The sequence below is a fragment of the Coloeus monedula genome (genome assembly GCF_965178545.1).
Source record: "Coloeus monedula genome assembly, chromosome: 27".
NCBI classification, from domain to species: domain Eukaryota; kingdom Metazoa; phylum Chordata; class Aves; order Passeriformes; family Corvidae; genus Coloeus; species Coloeus monedula.
The window spans coordinates 3,576,974-3,600,351 of NC_138807.1; the positions used below are offsets into that span (position 1 = coordinate 3,576,974).

Consider the following 23,378-nt stretch of genomic DNA (forward strand, 5'->3'; position numbering starts at 1 on the left):
TCAAACTGTAAACTATTAGTGGGGCTTCCACAGCTTCAGTTTCTTCGGCTGTTCAGGAGAAAGAGGCCTGAATTAAATGATTCTGAGGCACAGGTTTTAGGGAATATTTTGAATTTTATCTGGTAGTGAGATGCAAGTGTTGGGCATTTTTATTTGAGTCACCCTCTTGGTTGAACTGAAGTTTTCACATAAATGAAACATGACAGAGGAAGGGTCATTTGAGGGAGGATGCCTGGCTGTAATGAACCTAGAAAAATGTACAGACAAGGCTCCTTCAAATGTGGTTTAACCTGTCCAGAAATACATACAACCTTTGGTTAAATTTAAACATATTCCTTGTCCTTAATTTCGGTATATTTTGACTCTTATTCTTTAGAATGAGAAAAAAAAAATATATATGGTGTGCTCCCTTCTCAGGACATCCAAACACAACACAGGGATTAAACTAATATAATTCTTGTAAAACATTTAGTCCCTAATCTTCATTAAACCAAGCGTGAAGGGAAGGGTGGACGTGGCATCACTCTGACTCTGAGGCCCTGGGCTCAGCCCCGAGCTTTGGACTTTGGGGGTTTTATTCTTCCTCGGAAAAATGATGACCCTGTGCAGAGCTGACAGTGCTTTCTGAACACAGGGAACAGAGGAGGGGGGAGCTCCACCGGTAAAGGAATTCAAGCAGTTTTATCACCCTGCACAGGGCGTGCGGCTCCAGAGCCTGCTGTCCCCACGAGACTCGAGTTGTGCAAAAGCTGTGATTCAGCTTCTAAGCAGCTGCTTTCAAATAACGAAGTCGGGAGTCAAGTTTGAGCCGCTCTTAAATGCTGTCAGGAGTTTAAGTGCCACGCTGATGCTTTGCGGAGGGGACCAGAACACCCCTCACACCCCACGGTCCGAGTGGCGCCCGCAGGGGGCTCATTCCCCTTAATCGCTGCTCTCCGCACGGCGCTCGGGCCTTCCGGGGCCGGGCGGGGGTCGCCGGGGGGTCCCCACAGCGGCGGGGCGGGGCGGCTCCGGGGGCGCTGCCGGGCTCCAGCTCCTCCTCTGCCCCTTCTCCGCCAGCACCGCCCCGATTTCCCGCTGTGCCCCCTCTCAGCCACCTTCTCCCGCTCTTTCCTGCTCCCCCCGTTCTCTCCTCTCCCCGTGTCCCCCTTTTCCCCCTCACGGCGAACCCCCCCCCCCCTTCCAGCCCCGCCCCGCTCCCCCACCGCGCACGCGCGTTCCCGCCGCCGCCCGCCCTCCCCCGCGCACGCGCGGTGCGCGCCCCCGGCGGTGCGTGCGGGCGGGGGCCGGGGCGCGGCGCGCGCACGTCACGGCGTCGGGCGCGTCCCAGGGAGCCGCGCGCGGCGCCGGCCCTGCCCCCAGCGCGCCCCGCGTTCGGCCCGAGCGGAGCGGAGCGGAGCGCTGGGCCCGCCCGCTCCCCCCGGCCCCCCGCGCCGCCCCCGCCCCGCGGGGAGCGAACATGCTCCTCCGGCTCCCCGAGGCTGCCGCCGCCGGCGAGTGAGGAGCCGCCGCCGCCGCCGCCCCGGCCCGGCCCGGCCCCGCCGCCCGCCCGCCCCGGCCGCAGCCGCCCCGCTTCGCCCAGGCAATGACAGCGGCTCCGGCCCCGTCCCCGCAGCAGATCAGGGACCGGCTGCTGCAGGCCATCGACCCGCAGAGCAACGTGAGTACGGGCCCCGCGGGCCCCCGCCGCTCCGGGCCGACCCCCGCCCGGCGCTCCCGCCGCGACGCCTTTCTCCCTCCCGGGGCGTCCGGGGCTCCCGCCGGGGCCGCCCCTGGGGCACGGGAGCCTCCGCTGCGGACGGGAGCTCGGAGCTCCCGGCGCGCCGCCCGCCCGGGGTCCCACAGCCGGCGGCGCCTCCCGCCCGCGCCCCCCGGGCCGGGACCGCAGGGCCGCCCCGCCAGGGGCTCCGGAGGCCGCTCCCCGCCCGCCCGGGGCCGCGGCCGCCCCCACCCCGCCGCCGCTCGGCGCCTCGGGCCCGGCCGGTACTGCCCGGCCATGCGGCGGGCGGCCCGGCCGCCTCCCCACGCCAGGCCGCGGCTCGGGTGCGGCCTGCAGGGGGCTCTGGGCCGGCCCCGCCGCCGCTCGCCGGGACCTTCCGGGGCGCCCACCTGTTCCTCGGGCCCTGCGGCCGCACCGGCCGCGGCCGGGGGCACCCCGGGCTGCGGGGCCGCCGGAAGGGCTCCGGCGGCGGCTGCGGGGCTCTGGAGCTGCTCCAGCACAGAGCAGCCTCGGTCTTCGCTTCTATCCCTTCCTGCAGCGCCGTAATGAGCTTATCTGCTCCTTCTGGGATGTGGTGTAAGCACAGAAGTCAGCGTGTATTTTACCTGTAAGTGGCCTTAAGTGGCGGTTATCCAAAGGATCATTTGCTCCTTTAAAGGGTTTTTTGGCTCATCCAAGCAGTTCTCTGCTTTGGTGTTTATTTCTGTGAGAGGACTGCAGGGCCCTCAATCTGTCCAATTTTTGAGTCTTAGATCAACAGTCACCACTGCAGGATGCAAAGGTGGGTCTGTCTTGGCCATCTGCAGTTTGTGGGGGCAGCCTCTGGTGCATCAGGCTGAGTGTGTACGTGTTATTTCAGGGGCTGGGGTGTGCGAAATGGTGCTTTGGTTCTATTAAAGTCATCCCTGCTCCTGTCTGAACAAATGCTTTTTGTGATAGACCTGTATCAAAGTCCTAAAGGAGTTAATAAAGTTATTGTCGTTTGGAACCCCCCCGGAGTGGCCTGCGTGTGACAAGGGGACTGAAGAAAAATCACCCTGACATTGTAGGTTCTGTAGAACCTCCTGGGCTGGGCATTTATCGTGAGCTGCAGTGTTACACATTGGAGTAACAGTAACAAATCGTGGTGGTAATTGTGGGCTGTTAAATGTCGGCGTTGTCTGAGTTTGCAGTACTTCAACGTGGATCTTGCTGAAATGTCAGTTAGTGCACTTCATGAATCCTGTTTGCTCTGAACTCTCTTTCTGTGGCTGCAGATTTTTCACTCTATGTGAGACTGAGTGCCAACCTACTTTAATAAAATTCTAGCAGATCTGTGGTGTCTTTTGACTTCAGAACTGTCAGCTGCGGTGGTTACCCTAATTCTAGTGTTACTTTGTCAGACACTGTGGCTGTGCAGAGCTATGCAGCCAGGAAGTCGATTTTGTGACGGATACTTTACCCTTTCTCCACACACTGATGTTACACTGATGATGCTGTTGTGAGAGAAACCAAAATAACAGGCCAAGGGGAGGCCAGAGCTCCCAACAGGTCAGTAGCTCCTTAAGTTTAGGAGTGATGTATGTTAAATTATAATTCTACATACTTGATACTTATCCAGGGCAATAATTGGTGGCAGAAAAATCAGCCCATTGTTCCGAAGTGCCTGTAGGCAGGGTCTGTTTTCCACTTTAACCTTTTCTTGAAGGAGAGCAGAGGTGGTGCAGCTGAGGTTCATTGTGCAGGCTGAAAGCTCAGACTCTTGGCTCCAAAGCACATGGAATACGTGGTGTTGTTGATTGTTCACTACCTGGCATGTCACTGGCACAGAGGGAAGAAAAACTTTAATTTTGGACACACTTAAAAAGCAGATTCTGAGTTTAATCACACTTGGGCACCAGCGTGAAAGTACAAGAAACTGTTCTGCTGTTCTCCTGCTGGGAGAGTCAGTGCAGCCATGAGGTGCTGTGCCTGCAGGGACTCGTGGAAAACTCCAGCTACTTTCTGCTGGCTCTTAGAATCTTCTCCTGACAGAATTAGTTGTGTTCAAACCTACAGTATTCATTGTTGTCACTGACTTCCTCATTTACCAAGAAAGTCAAGCTTTGAGGCCTGGATTTCATTCAAGCTTTTCAGTATATTTGGCGTGTGTATGTGTGTTTCTGCAGAGGGTGAAAGCTGCATCAGTAGTGCCAGGTGGGCAAAACCAGTCCAGTTCTGTGGGGCTGAAGAGGAGGAGATGGTTGGTTCTTCATGGTGCCTTACTGTAGGGTTTGTAAATTTAAGCTTCACTTAAATTCCCTAACACATCCCTAACATCCCCTAACATGAGCTGCCATTGTGGATATTCATTCCTGAGTGGTTAGTTGGATCTTGGTTGACTCGCAGGTCATGCCTTAAATGAAAAAAAAAATAGGACGTAAGTGTCTCTACCTCTGTTGGGTTGAACTGGTCAAAATAATCATTTCCCTAAGCTTGCAGAACCTGCTGGCCTCAGGAAATCATCTCCTGTGCTGATTGTTCATCTCCAGCTGCTCCGTAAAGCCCTGCTGACTCGGGAGCAATATTGAATTTACACACATGTTTAGCACTTGAACCTCCTCTAGTAATTGCTGCAGAATATATTTATAACTTAGTTTCCCACACTTAGAGGTTACCCGTGTAAATTCTGAACTATTTCAAAGGGGACCTATAAGAAATAAGCTATTTTTAAAAGAACTTACATCATCCTAGAAGCCACCCGGGATGTCTGGTATTGTGTCTTCATTTATTCAGCCTTCTCTCCTCAAGGAAACATATGGGCAAACCACTTGTGCTCCATGACCTAAGCACTGAGTACCAGCATCACTTTCCTTCCAAAGCTTCTGTGAGAACATAGCAGGAGGTGGAGGAGAGCAGGAGTTCTGTTCTGTGAGATCTGACAGGGGAGATATTCCTTGGTTCTGGTGGGAACAAGGCTTCTGCTTTCGGACTCTGTGTGCTGAGAAGCCACCCCTTCCACCCAGCAGAACACCTTTGCCCTGGTAACTCATGCTCTGTTCTCTTGGGGGAGTTTATCCCCTGATATCAGGAGTAATGAGACCTGTTGGTTTTTGTTCTGTGGACAAGCCTGTCGTTTCCAACCAGCTGCTAGAATTGTGCTCGCAATTAAATGGTTCCTCATGCTGAATATGTGGCAATCTGTTCCTGTTTTAATATATTAGATAATAACTTCATTATTTGCCATTAGTACCCCTCTGTGACACAAACCCAGCTTTGGTTTGAGTAACAGCCTGTATTATGTGCTCTCTGTGAGGTTGGGCTTGGCTGTAACTCTGGCTGTGGTTCATGCAGTATCTCAGCCGGACTTGCTGCACAGACATTCAGGAGTGGTCCATGCTCTGAATGATTAATAATTAATTGGTCTGTGTTGGAATATGTTGGGTGGTGCATTGGCATGGGCAGATCTCCCAGCTGGCACAAGTTGCATGGTTAAAGATGCTTCCATGGCTGTTTTCTCTGTTGGTTGTTTTACCAAGGTACTGGAGACAAAACCTCCCTCATTAGGGGTAAAGGTGCTTTCCAGTAGTGTTTTAAGAATGTGCAGGACACTGCTGTAATGATATAAATATAGAAAGCAGGGGAAGCCGGTGGTTCACTTCCTGAGGGTCTCGGTGGTTTCTTTGGATGCAGGAAGTGTTCTGTGTGGGCGAAAGTAGACTAGGAATGGCTCTTGCTTGAGCTTTATCCTCTTCTGTGAGGCCTTAATGAGCTTAGCAGTTTTGAGGGAGGTGCAGAGAACCTGTTGTACCTCTTGCCCTCTTTGGCCCTTTCCTCACTTGCAGCTCATCTTGTTTTGAGCAGTCGCACATTTTCTGTGTGAAGGCAGCAGGTTGTTCCAGGTGTGTGACAAAATGTGCAGGGGCTTGGGGAGCATTTCCTAATGTGCAAGGTCTGGAGTGTTGTTATCATGTCAGTCTTGAGTTCCAAATAAGGATTTGGGCCTGATGTAGAGTCCCTTTGTGTTCAGGTTCTTCATAATAACTTGAAATGAGGACTGTGTTTCTTAGTGCTCTTTATTACAAACACTTGGATTCACTTGAAACCTGTGTGAGGGTGATGGTGCAGTTGGGTTTCTGGCCTTGCTTTGAATTTTGTTTGTCCACTTCTTTCTGAAAAAGCTTATTTGGCTTGCTGGTCGTGCAGGCTGTCACTTCTTGAGAGGGTTTGGGGGGCTGGAGGCTTAAAACTTTTCATCTGTACAGTGCCCCTTGCAGCAGTGAGACCATTCTGAACTTTGAGGCTGCTAAGACAAAATCTGCATAAACAGAAATATCAGAGAGTTTGAATTGCGGGGTCAAAGCAAGGGGAATGCCAAACTGCTTTTCCACTGTTAATTCCTTGAAACTCCCCAGTGATGATGGCAGTAGTCATTTGCTCTGAAGCTCTAATTTGATCGTTTGTTTCAGCAGCAGTGACAATTTAAATAACACCCACTTCTTATTCCTGCTACACACACCCATTTTATGTGTGCAGGACCATGTGGTGAACTGAACCGAGGAATTGATCAGGGTTTAAAGAAGAAAAAGGCAATATATGTATCTTTTCCCAGGTAGCTTTTGATGTAGCTCAATTATTTGATAAAACTTCTGGTGCATCACAAATAGTTCTGACAGCAGAATTGGGTCTTAACGTGTTTAAATGAGTGCGGAAGCAGAAAAGATCAACTTCCTGTGAGGGTGGGCAGGCCCTGGCACAGGGTGCCCAGAGCAGCTGTGGCTGCCCCTGGATCCCTGGAAGTGTCCAAGGACAGGTTGGACAGGGCTTGGAGCAGCCTGGGACAGTGGAAGGTGTCCCTGCCCATGGCAGGGGAGTGGAATGGGATGGGCTTTAAGGGCCCTTCCAACCCAGCCCAGTCTGTGATTCTATGAGGAGTGGAATGCTGCTGCTTCCTGGTGCTTCCCTGCTGCCTTGGGACCTGGCAGGGAGGTGTGTTGTTACCTGGAAAAGTTAGCCACGCCTGTCTGGGTTTTTTGAGGTGACAGTGGCTGCCTTATGGTCAAGTTTCACTTGCAGAGCCTTTTTTGTCGCTGTCACTTGTGTGTGGTTCACAGATGTCTGGAATTATCCTGTGTTTGTGTGGATGCACCAAAACAGAGGCTCTGAATGTGTCCTGGAATAACTGCTGGGAAACATCTTTACAGCTAGCCCAGAGGATGTTCCTGAGTTGTAACTCATGAGTGAGCTCTGCAACTCGAGCAAACCACCACCTTCCACTAAAGGCTGTGTGGCTAATGCTCCAAATGATCAAAAATTGGATTGATTTGGCTTGAACCCCTGTGCTTACACCAGCTGAAGCTGCCAGTGGAGCTGGAAGAGCTGCTGGGATACCTGTCCATGTCCCCACCTCCAGTCGTTCTTGTTCTCTCCCTTGTGCTGACCCAGCCAAGGAACTCACCTGGCCAAACCCTACCTGAACAGGGGCTCCTCAGGGACCTCTTTCCCTGCCCCAGCCCCTCCTGGGCTGAGAGAGGTGGCAGTTCTGGCATGGAGTTGGGGGAGCATGTGGCAAGGAGAGGTGATGGGGAGGGTTGGTGGCAGCTCAGGCTGTTGTAGAGTAGCTTGACCCCCTTCACACTGTCAGAATGGGTCATTATAGGGGATCATTAAAGAGCTTTTTAAATCCAAATGATAATGACTCTGCAGCAAGCACCTGTCTGCACATGCTGTACTTGGGCCCTTGGTGGGAAACAAACACTCTGAATGCTCAGAGGCTGCAGGGAAATAACTCATTAAGACTTTTTTATTGGTGTAGCCATGGAACAGCTCCTCAGTGGAAGAATCAACTTTTTGTAGGTAGTATTAATATGGGGAATAACCTCTGGCAGTCACCATGAGCCACAGCTTGGAACAGACAGCTGCTGTGCAAAGTGTGGGTCCTTCCAGGAGAGATGTGCTGGAGCAAACTTCCAAGGCAGCGGAGGATCTGTGGCTGGTGCTTCCCGAGTTGCTCCAGCTGGGGATGTTCCTGGATCCTGTGTGAGGCCATTTGAGTGCACCTTGGCACACCTTAAAGCCAAGAGAGCAGGGAGCTGAGCATGGCATCTGGCAGGGCTGGAGCTGGGATGGGGTAGGCATAGGATCCCAGGCACTGCAGCCTGACACCAGCACAGGCAGGAGGGAAAACACTGTCAAAAGCTCCCACATGGAGAGGAACCCAACCTATGCCTTAGGAAGATTTTTAGCTTAGGGTGTATTTCAGAAGTCTGGGCCTGGGCTGGAAATTCCAATTTGTCATTTTGGGGGGGTTTTGTCTGGTAAGTTGAGGGTGAGCCCAGTTTAGGGGTGGTGAGATCTGCATGGTTGCCTCTCTTCAGGGTTTTGTTGTGGCCACATGACACAACAGCTCTGTCATTCTGGCACCTTTGGCTCCCGATCAAAGTAGCTCCACTGCAGCTGAAGCTTTTTCTTCCTGTGAGATCCTTTCCCAGTTTCTTCAAGGAGCTGCTGCAGGCGACAATTAGAGTTTCTTTTTTTTTCAAGAACCACAAAAGTTTCAGGAGAGTGGAAGGAGGAATCGATTCTGCCTGCTGCAGAAGTTTGATGTTAGTCAGGAAGCACTGCTTTTAAGGCATAGTTACTCCAGTACTTTAGGCTTGGAGTTAAAATTAATGTCAGTGTAGTTTTTTTACATAAAAAATGTGTCTGTTTTGGCTGATAACACTTTGCTGCTATCTCTTCTCACCAGTTACGTGCTTGGTGATAACTCCAGATATACTTTCTTCGGTCTGTGTAATGTGGTAGGATGTGGCCCCATTTTTACATTTGGTCTTTAAAGATATAATTTAAGGTAAAGGTAAGTAAGTACCTCACATTCAGTTTAATGTAAATATAGGTTTGTTTATTCAGTGTTCTAACAGCTAAATTACTCTTTCTGTGGGTAATTCATGCTTTTGGTGTTTGGAATAATATTTAAGTGCCAGCAAATTGCTTTAATTTGAGGTGCAATCTGCTAAAACTCGGCAGCGAATTGGTGTTTTCAGGGGCACAGCTTTCATGGGGCAGCAGTGCGTGCCTGAGTGTGATTGTTAATATCAAAGTGTACAATTTTCAGCATGTCCAAACAGTCAGTGGTAGCAATTTCTGCTGAGGAGTCACTGGAAGTAAAACATAATTAGTTCTGTTTTAGTGAACAGCGTGGTTTCTAACCCAGCAGCTGGGGAGGAGGGATCCTGCGTCCAAGGGATTCAGTGACATGCTCAGCTGAGCGTGTTTTCAAACTTTGTGCTGTGAAGACGACTGTGCAGAGGTGGAAGTCTTGTCTCAGAGTGACAGCTAGCACTTCTGTGGAGCTGCTTTCTCACATAGTTTCCATGAAGGATCAGCTTGCAGAGTATCACAGTCATAATACAGGTCTGGAGGGTTTGATTTTTTTAAGGAGCGTAGAACTGTGGAAGGTAGAGGAACACGGTGTTTTCTCAGGGCAGCGATGCACAGTCATAAATTGTCTTTGGTGAACAAACTTCCAGCACATCTACAAGTGCCTGTAACTCAAGCCATCACTTGAGCAGGATTTTCTGAGCAGGTCAGTACATAACACTCCTCGTGCTCTGTAAATTAACTGCAGCAGGAGAGGACAGAGAATTTTAATGTCTGTATATAACTTATCATCCTGAAAGTTCCAGGAAAAAAATAACAATTCAATATTGTAGTTAATTCTTGGAGAAACTACAGTTGATTTTTGAACAGAATTGAGCACAGTGAGATGGAGGAGACAGTGCAAGAGGTGATGTTTCAGATTTATTTGTGAAGGTGAGTGCCTGCAGCTCATGGGCTGAGCACACTGCTTAGGAGCCTGGCTGCATCCTGGAAAACTCAGTGTCCATTGTCTTGTGAGGAAGAGTTTGTCTGTCAAAATACGAGCTTTTGAGTTTTGACTTTGTATTCTCTTCACTGGACTTTTCAAGACAGGCTGCCAAGGGGCTTAAGCCTCACTGGGACTTTCTTAAGTGGAAGTTGTGACGGTTTTTGCCACTAGGTTAGAAATAACCAGGCCGGGTTGGAGCTTCATGAATGTTCTGCCCCATCGCTGGAAGCATTCAAGGCTATGTTGGAGCAGCCTGGGATAGTGGAAGGTGTCCCTGCCCATGGCAGGGTGTGGAATGAGGTGGGCTTTAAGGTCCTTTCCAACCCAAACCAGTCTGGGATTCCACTATTCCATGTTCTGTGTTTAAATAGGAAAAAAGTGCAGATGGGTACTGTGTTCCTTTGTTCTGCCATGACCACGCGGAGCAGTTGGTTCTGGAGTGGAGCTGCTCTTACAAACCCTGAGCTGAGAAGGCTCCATGCTCACCTTCCTCCAGGGAGGACTTTTTTTCCCAGCCAAAGGTAGAGAAGGCATTTTGTTTCCAGGGAGATGCTAAGGATTGTTCCACTGGCTGGAATGGCCAAGCATTCTCCAGGGATTATTGCCGGGCTTTGCTTTCCTGACAGGTGACATTGTCCTGAGGTGACACAGCCTTCAGAGAATGGAGGTATTTGGAAATGGGTGACTAGGAGCAGTGTTTAATCTAGAATTTGGAGAGCAGTAATTCTAGAAGATGGGTAAATTGTTTTCAATTTTTTTTCCATATCCATAAAACTTGTTTATGGTATGTGCTGACAAGAATTCACTATTGGTAACAGTTGTTGAAAGGATACAGTGACTTCTCTGCACAAACTTTCCCAGTTTGTAACACCATTTTCTCAGGTTTTGTGAACAAACATACCATGCTTAAATTCTCATGAGCATATTGCACTTCAGTGTGATTAATTAATACATTCCACAAAGAATTCAACATTGTATTCACCAGGCTCCTACCTCAGCCTCCTCCTCATTTAAGGAATCAGCTGAGAAGCTTCCCTAGAAATTTAAGGAAAAGCTGGCCTGCTGCATTTAAAGTACACTGATATGGTGATAAATGGTTTTATTTTTTAAGAAAAGAGTGAAAAATCTGTATTATGGGGACATTAGTAGGGCCTTTCTGAATTGCACTCAGATATAAACTGCTCTGTGTTAACAGCTCTGTGTAGACACTCTATGGGATGGATAAAATAATATTTAAGAACTTCACAAAGCTCTGGACCCCTTCTCATCAAGTCCTTAAATGCATGTTGCATGGTTTTAAACGTTCACCAGTTCTGTGGAGTGGATGAAGATGAAGCAGGTGGTCACAGAATTATTCTGTCCAAGTGATGCCTTTAGGGGTCCCATGGCACCTTACTGTGCTCTTACCCTAACCCAGGGAGGCGCCACCAGTGAGTCCAGGTGAGTTCCTTACAGCAGAAAGCACCAAGATCATGATGAATCAGCAGGGGCACATTTTAAGGCTGGATTTTCTGTGTATTCTGTATTATTCTGCCTGAATAATCATCCAACTGCATTTGTCTCATTGAAGTAGGACCATTTGTCCCCGTGACTTTGCTTGCACAGCAACCTCGTTTTATGGCTCTCTAAATTTTGAAGCAATAATTTTGGACTTCAGTTCATGGCTTATAATAAATATTAACTACCAGGATTCATCTGGTTGAAGTTTCTGTACGGGGGGAAGAGGAGGAGAAATGATTATCCTGTAGACAAGGAAACTGTATCATGGTTGGGGTGTGCTTAGCACCAGTGCAGTGATTGAGGGGTTGTGAGGTGGCTGAAATAGTGACAGGGAGCAGCTACAGAGCCTGAGTGGGGAGAGGAACTTTGGGCATTTCTTTTGGGATTTTTGGGATCACATTCACATGGAGCACTGTGCTAGGGCAATGAGGTTGCAAGTGTTGAATTTTTAGGTCCTTTACAATACAAGCTGTTACAAGAGTTACCTGTATGGATCTTTTTGAGAGGACAATTCTGAATTGCTGCTCTGAGTCTAGTTTGGAGTAGGTGGAGATGGGTGTTTTAATGTGTTTGTGCTCCTTGTAATTCAGTGTCTGTTCCCCAGGTATAGGGGCATGGCTGGAAGGGACTTCATGTGGTCCATCACCTTCATAAAACAGCTCCTTCTGGATTTATCTGTCTGTTCTTAAACCTCTGTAGTGGCTCTGGAGACTATGGAGAGATTATTTGAGTGCACTGGTAGCTCGCTGGTTATTTCTATATGCAATCAGTATTTGTCTTGTTGCAAATTAGGCCAGTGAGCTTGAAAACAGTTGATTAACATTTTCTTTATTACGACTAATAATGCATGGGAAGGCTTATTTCAAGCTTCATGTGTCTCTTCTGTATTTTTTCAATACTGTGTTAAATGAAAGCTTCAACTTTTTGTTATTAACCATGTTTTCAAAACCTCTTATCGCTGCTGTCCTCTGACCTCCTCTTTGTGTGTGTTCTTTTTGCACTGTTACACCTTGAGACAAAGATGTAATTCCAGCTGAATTTGATTCCTCTACCATTCCTTACATCTTGGGATTGAGTGGAGAACACCACTAAATTATCTTGCTTGCAGTGTGCTGTGGTGGATGCCACCGAGAGTGGCAGTGACTGCCTGGGGTTGTGCTCCGTGGTTCTTGCTCCATTCCTTCAGCAGGAATTTGTGCCACATGTCTTTCCAATTGAATGGTATTTCATGTAGCCTCTTCAGCTGCTGGGTTTTATAAAATCAGGCTAATGAATTTTTATTTGTTCAGGGTCACAGTCTGGTGGGGTGGGTTTGTTGTGGGGTGTGGAAAAAGAAGTGGAGGGGGCCATGTTGCAGTGAATCTTCTCTGTATGTCTACAGCTCAGGGTTGGTGCTTACAGGCACAATTCTTATGGTGTTATACAAAATGTTCAGTAACTGTAGAAGTTGACAGACAGGTATTTCTCTCTGTAGTAACAAAAATGTCTTCCAGTTATTGGCTAATAAATATAAATGGCGAAAAGTGTTTCACTGTTGCTGTTTTCTGTTTGCCTTAAAGACCTCTTTGCGTTGTGCAGGGAACTGGGGGTGTGTCTTGTCTTCATAGTCTGTGTTTTACTACCTCTTGTATCTTCTGAGTGCTTCCTCCAGTGGATACTCCTTTTGTTGGGTGGTTTCCCTGCCTTGCCCCAGCCTGGAGTCTGTTCCTGCTGTGCCAGGGGTCTTGGATGCCTCCCTGGGAATGGGCCCATGCAGAGAAGAGCTGGAGCGTTCATGGCACTTCCCAGCTGCCGTGGATTTGTGTCTGGAGGCCCTTTGTAAGTGCCAGGGCAAACTGTGTTTTGTGCTGGCAAACTCCTCTCATTCTCTTGGCTGCTGTGGTGCCTGCACAGCTCAGGGATGTGCGTGGGCACTGCCGGGAGGGAGTGGGGGAAATATTTCAGGTCCACCGGTTTCTTCGCACTGCGGAATTTTATTGGAATCTGACCTTAGTCTTGTTTGATGATCCTGGCTTTGTAAAGTGTATGCAGGAAGGTATCTGGATGATGTTACTTTGCCATTAAATAAAGCCTAAGTACAAATAAAATACATGCAGATTGGTTCGACTCTTTAAATTATACCTGGGAGTTTTAAGTCTGGAGGTGCAGATAATGCTTCCTGTGTCTGGCCATTCTTTGGACTGTTCTTGGTACTCAAGGAACATTTCTTCTATCCCTCGTTTTGCACCACAAATTTCTGATAAGTTTTCAAAGCCTGAACTCCATGTGAATTTCTCTGTCATAGAAGATTCTCCCAGTGAATGACTTTTAACCCAAATCGTTGATTCCTTAATGTTTAAAGATCTGTTTTACTAAATACTATTAGAAAACTGGCCTCCACCTTTAAGAATATCTTTTGTGTACTCGTTAACATTGGACCTTTGTTTGGCAAACTGACTTTCAGACATTTCCAAGAATGTGAGCAAAGTAGTGCATGGTCATCTTTTTGGTATGTTGTGTCTCTGAATAGTATCTCGTGTTTCCTATCTTTAGACAACATCATGTCACATTGGGGCTAGGGGGAACTGTTAATAGATCAGCTGCAAGGGAACTGAACTAAATACCAGCAGGTTGTAACCTGAATTCTAACTTGGTGTGTTTAGTCTGTACCTTTGAAAAAATGACATTACAATTTTCTGTTGGTGGTGTGTATTGTCAGTGTCTGGTGTCTCATAGTTCCTACACAAAGTGCTAAATAAACTCTGCACCGCTGTATTTTTGTTGTCACAGTTAAATAAAGCCTCCTGTGAATAGCAACTTTTCTCTCCTTCCTTCTTATTCCATATTTTAGATTACTGTGCAGCAAAGTAGCTTTTATACAAAAGCAGTGTTGGGGCACGATGTGACGCTGAGGGGGGACCCCGATCTGGGGCAGGAGCTGGTGTTGGGCTCCAGGTGACACTGAGAGCTCCAAGAGAAGGAACACCAGCGATGCCATCGCTCCTGGAGCAGGCACTGCTCCTCTTGGGAATCAGCTCTGCCTCCCTGGCCTCTCCAGCACTATTGACCTTGAACCTGGCATCTTCTTGAACATTATCCTGCACTCCCTGAGGAGATACACAGCCCTGTGCTCTAGGACAGTTTGGTAACTCCCCATCAAGGTGCTGCTGGTCCCAGGAGCAGGGGGAAGACAAAAAATGCTCCTGTGAACTTCTGTCTGGACCCTGCTGCTGGTATTGACTGCCACCAGAAACCTCCACCTTGGAAATAGACACCTGGATTTGTCTGTAGGAAGATAAAAGACCTGTTCAGTCTCCCATGGTGTCTCCACTTCTCTGCTTACTTCTGTCAGACTGCTTTGGTGCTACAGGTGGGACAATGTTACGGAAGTACTTTCTCTGAAACCATTGAAATTTGAGTATTTATAGATATTCTGAGGAAGTAGTTAAGTATGATGGCAAATCAATTCTCTCCAAACCAGCGTGTTGTGATACCTGTGTGCTCTGTTCCACCATGCCCACGGTGGGGTCAGGCTGTGATTGTTGTAAGCTGTGATTTTAGGAGGGTGATGGTGTTACACTTTGGTTTTAGAGGAGTGTCAGTGATGGGGGACTCCAGGCCAAGTTTAAGTATCCTTTAGAAACTTGTGAAGGTACTAATGTGATCCAGAAGGATGATGATACTGTATCAAAAGATGCCTTTTAGCACTGTTACCTGAACTTTGTGATTGAAAAGAGCCTTTCTATCAGAAAAGCAGAAGTCTGCCGGAGTGGTTTCACTGCAAGGTTTTTTTGGAATTGTTCATTGAGTTTTTCATGTTACACAGAAAGAGCTGCTCCTTCTACTCCAGGTAACTCCGGTGTGGTTTGTCATCTATCACAGTCTAGTCATACATGCAAAGATCTTTAGAAACATCCTTGTGAAATATTTAAAAAAAAAAAATCATTGCTTTATATGAGTGTCTGCAATAGAAAGTTAATATAACGTTTGTTTTTCAGGCTGCAGTGAGGGAGTGCAGGTTGTGCTGTGCTGGGCAGTCCTGAGGAGGACAGGAAAGTGTTCTGGGGGTGCTCATGTTGTGTTTGGGGTCTGGGCTGGTGTGTAAGCAAAGAAAGAGAATCAAAGCATCACATGGAGTGTGCTGGTCCAACAGAAAACACATCCCAGCATCTGGAAATGGTGGTAGAGCTTGTATGGATGCAGAGCTTGCTGCTGCTTTCAGATTTTCTGGGAAGGCAGGGGTGGAAGTGGAGGTGGGAGGGAACAGCTGTACCTCAACCTTCCCAAAAAGCTCTTTAAACTGCTGTGTAACACCCTGAAATTAGTCACTGGCTTGGTCCTGGTTTAAAATAAGGCTGAAATAAGATTAAGATGGCAGTTGAGGAAAGAAAATTAAGCTTCTTGATCTTTTCCTGAGAGTTCAGAAACCCCTGCTTTTGTCTGAATCTGGAGTAAAAACGTTTGGTGCTTAACTCAGAAAAGATCTCGGATAGCAGTAGTAAGCTCCAGAGTATGGCTGAATGGCTGGATGACTTAAGGAGCCTTGCATGGAATAAATAAGATTTGTTTTCTGTGGCTGTCATTAGGGTTGGCTGGAAAGGATTATCATGGATGACTCAAAGCAGATGTTCTCCAGTAAACTTTCGAGTGAATTAGTCTGTGTGCCAGCCAGTCCTCTCAACATGGGAGCAGCATGGGAGAAGTTGGAATGCTGTATCAATTATGTATCAATTATTATGAGCTGTTTGCTGCAAGCTCCTAAATGTGGGTCCTGGAAGTTGTTGTTTTTGGGGGTACTAAGGGGTTACAGTGTGAGCAGGCAAAGGCACGAAGAAACTAAAATGCAAATTCCTGAGACACTGACCTGGGCATTACAGCCCTGCCCAGTGTCCAGAGGGAGCCAAATTCCCTGTCCTGCTCTGCTCCATGGTACTCCACCTGTCTGTTCTACTCCCAATAGGCATCTTCAGTAGCCCTTCATGTTAATAGATTATCTTTTCTGGTGCTGCTCAAAGTGGGGTGGTGTTTTGTAACATTAGTGCCACATTGGTTATGTGGCAATGTATGAATTTTATTGTAACAGTTGGTTTAAGGTGAAGATAGTGGTGTGCAAGATTGGGGTGCTGCTGTTATCCCTATGGTGTCTTCTCATGGAAGAGGTGATACTTGAGGTGTTTTGGGAGGTTCTCTTGTTTCCATCACTGTGTTTAACTATGCCACAAGGAATTTCATACTCTGTGTTATTTTAAAATAGGCAAATGTGATTTTTATTTTAAGCATCTCTTTATGGCACTTTGGATGAAACATTCTGAGAAAACTACACAAGGGGAAGGGGGGAGAAGTTGTTGAACGTGCTTGAACATTTTATGTATTTATTTTCAAAGAATCAAGCTTCCCTACAGGTCAAAAAAAAAAAAAAAAGGAAAATGAGAGGAGCTGCTTGCAGTTGTCTGGAGTGTGAGATGTTCGTGCTCCACTCAGCAGTTGCTCTGTGACAGCGCGTTCTCAATTGGTTACAAATGTGTGAGGAATCCGAAGTGGGTGGTTTGTGTTCCAGCAGGAGCTGAGGGTGCAAGGCCACTTTCACTGTCCTTAATTGGCACCACGTGTCCCCCAGAGGAGGGAGGGAAGTCACAGCCTGTCAGTCCTGGCGTAGACCTGAGAGGTGATTCAGCATGTGGGGCATCCACTGGTGTGTATTTGGGGGTATTGAGCAAAGACAAAGCTGTGACTGGAAATTCCCTGACCAGTTTCATCTTTCTCTAGGTGTGTGTACACATGAACATATCATTTTCCCCATCTTGACCTTCTGATAGGCTAATGACCCTTTTTTTGCCATCAGTTTGTCATTTAGATAACAAATATTTGGGGATTACCAGTAACTGCAAAAATAATTGTACCAGTTATTGGTGTGTGCAACAGAGCCTTTTTCACCCTGGTAATTCATAGTCTAAAATATGTGTTGGGAAGGAGAGTATTGTGTTTTGCAAGTTTAAAAATATTTGTCTGGAAACTCCCAGAATTGAGCTTTAACTATTCTAAGGGCTCTGGTTCTAAAAACTGAAAAAATCAAGTTGTTGTGTACTGCTTAAACTGTGGTGCTAAACTGTCCTTCCTGGGCACTGAGGGCAGGGCAAAGGTCAAAACATGGAAGAAAGTCAGTGCACTGAAGTGAAATAAGAACCAAAATATGTCAGAATAGGTGCTCTTGCTGCTCTAAAGGTTAAGCAGAGTTTTACCAGGCCTGACCTCATGGCAGGGCTTTAAGTATCTGCAGAGTGAAGAAAGAACCAGGACAAATTAATTCATCTTTGACCTCAAGTTGGTTTTACAGCCTATAGGAGTTAGAATCATTCAAAGCTTGCATAGACTTTAAATGTAAGTTTGATAAAAGTAAATAAAAAAGTCAGGACAGGTGTTTCATCACTGACAGCTTCACCGAGGTGTCTCCAGCATTAAACAGTCCTGCAGGGATGGACAAAGCATGGTCTGTGCCCAAGGTTTTGTGAAAGAGAGAGACTTCAGCTCCTGGTGCTCCTGTTGTATCTTAGTGGAGGGGTAAAACTGACTTGGAAAAGCCAATTCTTACAAAAGTCAGTATTTTTAAGATGAGGGGTCATGCAGGGGAGTGTGTAGCTGGGAGGGCAGAGCTGCCTGGTGATGATGATGCTCCTGATTAGGTTTCAGGATGATGTGGGATCCCTGCAGAGGTTCTTGCTGAGAGATTTTTCTCACATGCACTTCACGTCCAGTTGAGTCATAAATGCAATTAAGCACTAAATGAGACTGTGATTCAAGCTTTCCTTTGCTTATCTTTTAAATCTATCTCCAAAGGTGAATTAGAAATTCCAGGTTTCAGCGCTCTTAACATCAGGTAATGGAAACAGAGATCTCTGTGTAGGATCATAAACTCGTTTGGGTTGGAAAAGCTCTCCAAGATTAACAAGTCCAAGCCAGCACTGCCATGTTCACCCCTAAACCAAGTCCCTAAAATGTGCAGTGTGTGGTTTCTCATGAAAACCATTAAAGTCCCATGTGTGCCCAGGATGTACAGGATGTGCAGCTGTGCTGGGGGTGCAGTGCAGCCCATCAGAGAACCTGCTCCTCACTTCTTGAATGGATGTGGATTTGTGCAGTTCCTCCTCCCCCTGTACAGCCCCAGCAAGGGGTGATGGGGTGGCTGGAGGAGCTGAAGCTGGTGCTGATGGTCTGGGGACACCTGCTGGGCACAGCCCTGGCTGAGGAGGGACCTGCAGGCTGAGGCTCCTGTGTGCAGTACAGGAAGTGATAGTGGAATAAAGCCATAGAGCAGTGGCCTGGGTGAATCTGCAGTGGGGCCTGAAGGATTAAACTCCAGATTTCCAATTGCACCGGCTGCTGCTCCTGCTCCACTTGGCACTTGTTTCCTGTTAGGCTGTGGGCAATTAATTGATGCTTTGCAAAGGGGTCTCAGAACTTTGTTACTCAGTCACAGCGGTTTTATTGTGACTGTTTCCTTGAGTTTTACATAAGAGTGTGTTTGTTACAGCTCCTGCAGTTTCCAACTAGGTCAGTAAAAGTGTCCTTGTCCCTATTCCTTGAACGATCAGCTCCCTAAAGCCAGACAGTCTGATAGCAGTTTGTGATTAATGCTTCCAGCAATTATAAAGTGGAAGGTCTTAAATTACATTTGTTAACTAAGACCAGTACCTGAAACATGAAGTGACTTTGTCTTCCTTGTTGCAGATCCATAACATGGTGGCAGTGCTGGAAGTGATCTCCAGCCTGGAGAAATATCCCATTACCAAAGAGGCACTTGAGGTATGTCACCCTCTGAACATGATTTTTTATGTGTATAAAAGGACTTTTTCCTGCCTTTCTAATTTCCATCACAGCTTTTCTGGAAACAATAGATGGATTGCAAAGGATTCACAATTAAGATATTATTTTGTCCCTCTCATGCTGCTTCCAACATCTCGCTGAACACAGGGATCCTTTCTGGGCCCAGATCAGTATTCTGGGCAGCACAGTTCCTGTTTGTGCAGGGCACTACATTAATCATCACTTGCCACTGATTAATTCTGTTGCATTCAGCAATATCACTCTGCAGTTCCGGTCACCTTTATAGAGGTTTGGTGACCACGCACCTAAAATCTGAAATAGGAGTAGAGTTGCCATGTGTCTATAAAATTAATCTTAAATTCAGTTTAGCAGCTTTCAAGGTCTGATATTTGTGGTGGGATTTGGTGTAGGGAGAGCTGAAATCTCACTAACCACTTGCAGAAACAGTTTTATGGCTGAATTATATATTTCTTTTTCACTCTTTGTATTGAAATTAGCGGTGTTCTTGCTTTTAACTGTTGCTTTATTACAACTCCACCTGTATTTCAACATATCTATCACAACAGGTTGCATATTTCTCTCACAGTCTGGTCTATGTTCTCCTTTGAAGTACTTTTCTTAAGAAATCTGACTTGTGGAACAGTTCTTTGTTTCCAAATGTGCTTTGGGAACAATCAGACACTTCCTTCCGCTCATGAAACCACCTTGGGACACCCTGGGAATGCTTGTTTAAATGGCTTTTTCGTACGTTTCCACGAGGCTGGGGAGTGAAGGGAGAGGAGAGAGGTGGAGGAAAAAGGTAGGACATAACTCACACCTGGTAGTCAGGTTTGTTAAATGGAGATTTTTATTGTTAACGACTTACTGTAACAGGCAAAGATCCTGGAATTCTTTTCTTGGCTCTTTCTGCAGCTTTTATACTTCCCTTGTGATAAACACACACCTTTGGGTGCTTCATTTCCCCTCAAATCTGAACCTGCACCCTTGTTCTTAAGGTTCTTTCTCATTAAAGAATTCCTTTCTGATGTTTTTCCCAGCTCTCCTGCTTTTACCAGGGAACAAAGACTTGAAACCTACAGTCGGTTTCACGTTGCGTGGCAGAGCACTGGACTAATCCTTTCCAAAAAGATTAATGCAACACTTAAATCTTTAGTGGTTTTAACCAGGTGTTTTCAGGGGTGAGCATTACAAAGCAGAAATATTCCTTAAGAATTTTGCTTGGAATGATACATGTTTGTAAAACACCTTGTCTGTCTTTGTAGGAAACAAGACTCGGGAGGCTTATCAATGAGGTGAGGAAGAAGACCTCCAATGAGGAACTTGCCAAACGTGCCAAGAAATTGTTGCGGAATTGGCAGAAGTTGATAGAACCCGTAACCCAGAATGAGCCAGTGCCAAGGGGGCTGCCCAACCCACCAGGATCAGCGAATGGAGGTGCTCACAACTGCAAACCAGACACACAACTTCCTGCTGTGGCTGGCTCCAAGCCCATCAGCGAACTGAAAAGCAGGAATGATATCCAGAAACTAAATTCTCCAAAAACAGAGAAACTGGGAAATCGGAAAAGGAAAGGTGATCACAGGGATGGGCATCAGGGCCCTCCTCCCCCAAAGGTCTCCAAAGCTAGTCATGAAGTATTACAAAACTCTTCACCCCCTCCAACCAATGGAATTGGAGGTAGTCCTGAAAATTTTCCTAGTCCTGTAGACATAAACCTACATGCAGGGCCCGAAAGCAGCAGGACAGATCTCAGTGAAAATGATAAACACAATAAGATCCCAGTAAACGCTGTAAAACCTCACACCAGTTCTCCAGGACTTGTAAAACCTTCAAGCACTTCCTCGTTACTAAAGACTGCAGTGCTTCAGCAGCATGATAAATCAGAAGAAGCCACGGGCCCCCACCAGCCCAAGAGCCCGCGCTGCTCCTCCTTTAGCCCCAGGAATGTTAGGCATGATACTTTTGCTCGGCAGCACACCACATACTCACCAAAGGATTCGATGCCCAGTCCATCTCAAAGGTCTCAGTTCTTAGATGCTGCACAGGTGCCATCGCCGCCACCGTCCCTGATGCAACCATCCACACCTCCCATGCCAGCCAAGAGACTGGAGTTCCCTCCTCAGGCGGCCCCCGAGGCGGCACAGCACTGGCAGGAGCAGCAGGGAGCCGCCGAGGGCCAGCACAGGCACACAGCAGGGACACTTCAGCAGCACACGGCTCCCGGCTGCAAAGGTCACCCTGGGGAATCGCTCCCACCACACATGGGCTTCCCACAGGACACTTCCAAAATGGACAGTGACGATGCTGCTTCAGGGTCCGATAGCAAAAAGAAGAAAAGGTACCGACCCAGAGACTATACAGTCAACTTGGATGGGCACGTGACAGAAGGGGGTGTGAAACCTGTGAGGTTAAAAGAGAGAAAACTCACTTTTGATCCCATGACAGGACAGATAAAACCTTTAACACCGAAAGATCCTTTGCAGGTAGAAATCCCTGCACTTACTGAACAGCACAGGACAGAAACGGAAAAGCAGGAGCAAAAACCCAACCTGCAAAGCCCCTTTGAACAAACGAACTGGAAAGAGTTGTCCAGAAACGAAATCATTCAGTCATATTTAAACAGACAGAGTAGCTTGCTGTCTTCATCAGGAGTACAGACTCCAGGAGCTCACTACTTCATGTCTGAGTATTTAAAGCAGGAGGAAAGCACTAGAAAAGAGGCTAGAAAGACTCACGTTCTAGCTCCTAACAGCAAACCTACAGACTTGCCTGGGGTCACCAGAGAGGTCACGGGCGATGACCTTGACAGAATACGTGACCACAACTGGCCAGGCGTGAACGGTTGTTATGACACACAGGGTAACTGGTATGATTGGACACAGTGCATATCCTTAGATCCACACGGGGATGATGGGAGATTGAACATCCTGCCTTACGTCTGCCTAGACTGAGAGCAGTTCTGCTAACCACGCTTTTTACACCTGCAGTTAGCAGAACTGGCAGACACGATGCCACTTCCAGCTGGAGAGAGCCTCCTGTCCTGGACAAACAGGCCCCACGAGCAGAGGGGGGGAGGGAGCTGGGCTTTTCCAGCTCATTCCTTTAAATTCTCCTTTTGTGAAATGCTGCTACCAGTTTACTAACAATTGCAAAGGAAGGCATACGAAGGTTGATCAGTTGAGTTCAAAACTCTATAGCGAGCCAGCTCTAAAAAGTGTTAGTCCCCAAGAAGTGAAGAGGATTTCCAGCACTTTCTGAATGCCGGAATCTTACTACAGGCAGGTACAGAGAAAAATTGTGGAAGTTACCTTAACAAAATATGCATCTATTTATTTGACTTGATTTGGGTTTTTATTTGGCAGTGAGATATTCGAGAGACAATGTGCAAAAACTGTAGTTTTATTTCTATCACATCTCTGAACATGATTGCATTATTTAAGAGTCATGTGGTACGGAGATTGGGTTTTAAACAGCAGGTGTTGCACTGCAGGCTGGGCCACCAGCTTCAGCTCAACATTCCATAGGCATCCACATATTTTAGTCTGGTTTCAGTTTAAATCCAGTCTCTGAGAAATGCTGCAAAAACTAGATGTTTAACGATATTTTTTGATCCCACCACCACCAGCCAAATATTTTTCCTCCTTTTCCCTTCCTGCAAACTTATAGGTAAAAAACAAAAAGACAAAAAAAACAAAAAGACAAAAAAAAAACAAAAAAAGAAAAATCACCTTTTCTAGAATCTAAATGTAATGAGGGTGCTACAAGTTTGTAACTGTACTGTGAGAGGGAAAAAGGAAGCCTGTTTGTATGCTGGAAATATACTTGTTACCATTCCTTTAGATATTGTTTGCCTTATGGATATCCATCATAAACGCAATTTGCAAAAACAAAGAGCCTTAGTGAATGTACAGTAACTAGACTTCTGTGTTCCTGGGATGCAGAAGGGAGCAACTTTGCTATTTGGTCCTTTAAGTGGACACGTTGTGATATAAATGTGGAAATAAAAAAAATTTGCACAAACCAGTTTGTGAATTATTTATATATACTCCACTCGTTTTTTCCCCCCCAAGTCTGCTCAGTTCAGCCCAGCTAAGGGAGCCCTGGCACTGGGAACCCGTCGGAGCAGGGAGGTGGAGCCGAATCCCACGGACACTGCCGGTAGGGATAACGGGATGTCTTCCAAGTACCTTGGTGTGGTGTTCAGTCACACAGGTTGGATTTGTTTTTAACTCTGGAGACTGATAACCCAACTGCTGATAATGTACCTCAAAGCCTAAAGAGATCAGACTTCATCTTTTCGTCTCGGTAACTTTGTAATGTTTTATTCCTAATTGTTACAGTGCTTTCTAAAGCAGCCTGGGGTGTAGAAAGTGAAGGATTTCTATTAACTGTAATTGCTTTAATATTTGGGACTATGTTGTTTTATGCAGTCCCCAGTGCTGGGCTTCTGTTCAGGGGAGGGGACACTATACCAAAAATATTCCTGGGCTTATTAACTCTGTTAACCCATGTGTGCTGGAGATGAGCCTTGGC

At 46.9% G+C, this 23,378-nt stretch overlaps 1 protein-coding gene across 1 annotated transcript; it reads left to right on the forward strand.

Annotated features, from left to right (window-relative positions):
• Positions 1 to 1,416: 1,416 nt before the first annotated feature.
• On the forward strand, positions 1,417 to 23,104 carry MED26 (mediator complex subunit 26). The gene is made up of 3 exons (XM_082297866.1): positions 1,417 to 1,660; positions 18,750 to 18,824; positions 20,108 to 23,104. The coding sequence occupies exons 1-3, from the start codon at positions 1,586 to 1,588 to the stop codon at positions 21,794 to 21,796; spliced, it is 1,839 nt and encodes a 612-aa protein (XP_082153992.1). The 5' UTR covers positions 1,417 to 1,585; the 3' UTR covers positions 21,797 to 23,104.
• Positions 23,105 to 23,378: the final 274 nt, after the last annotated feature.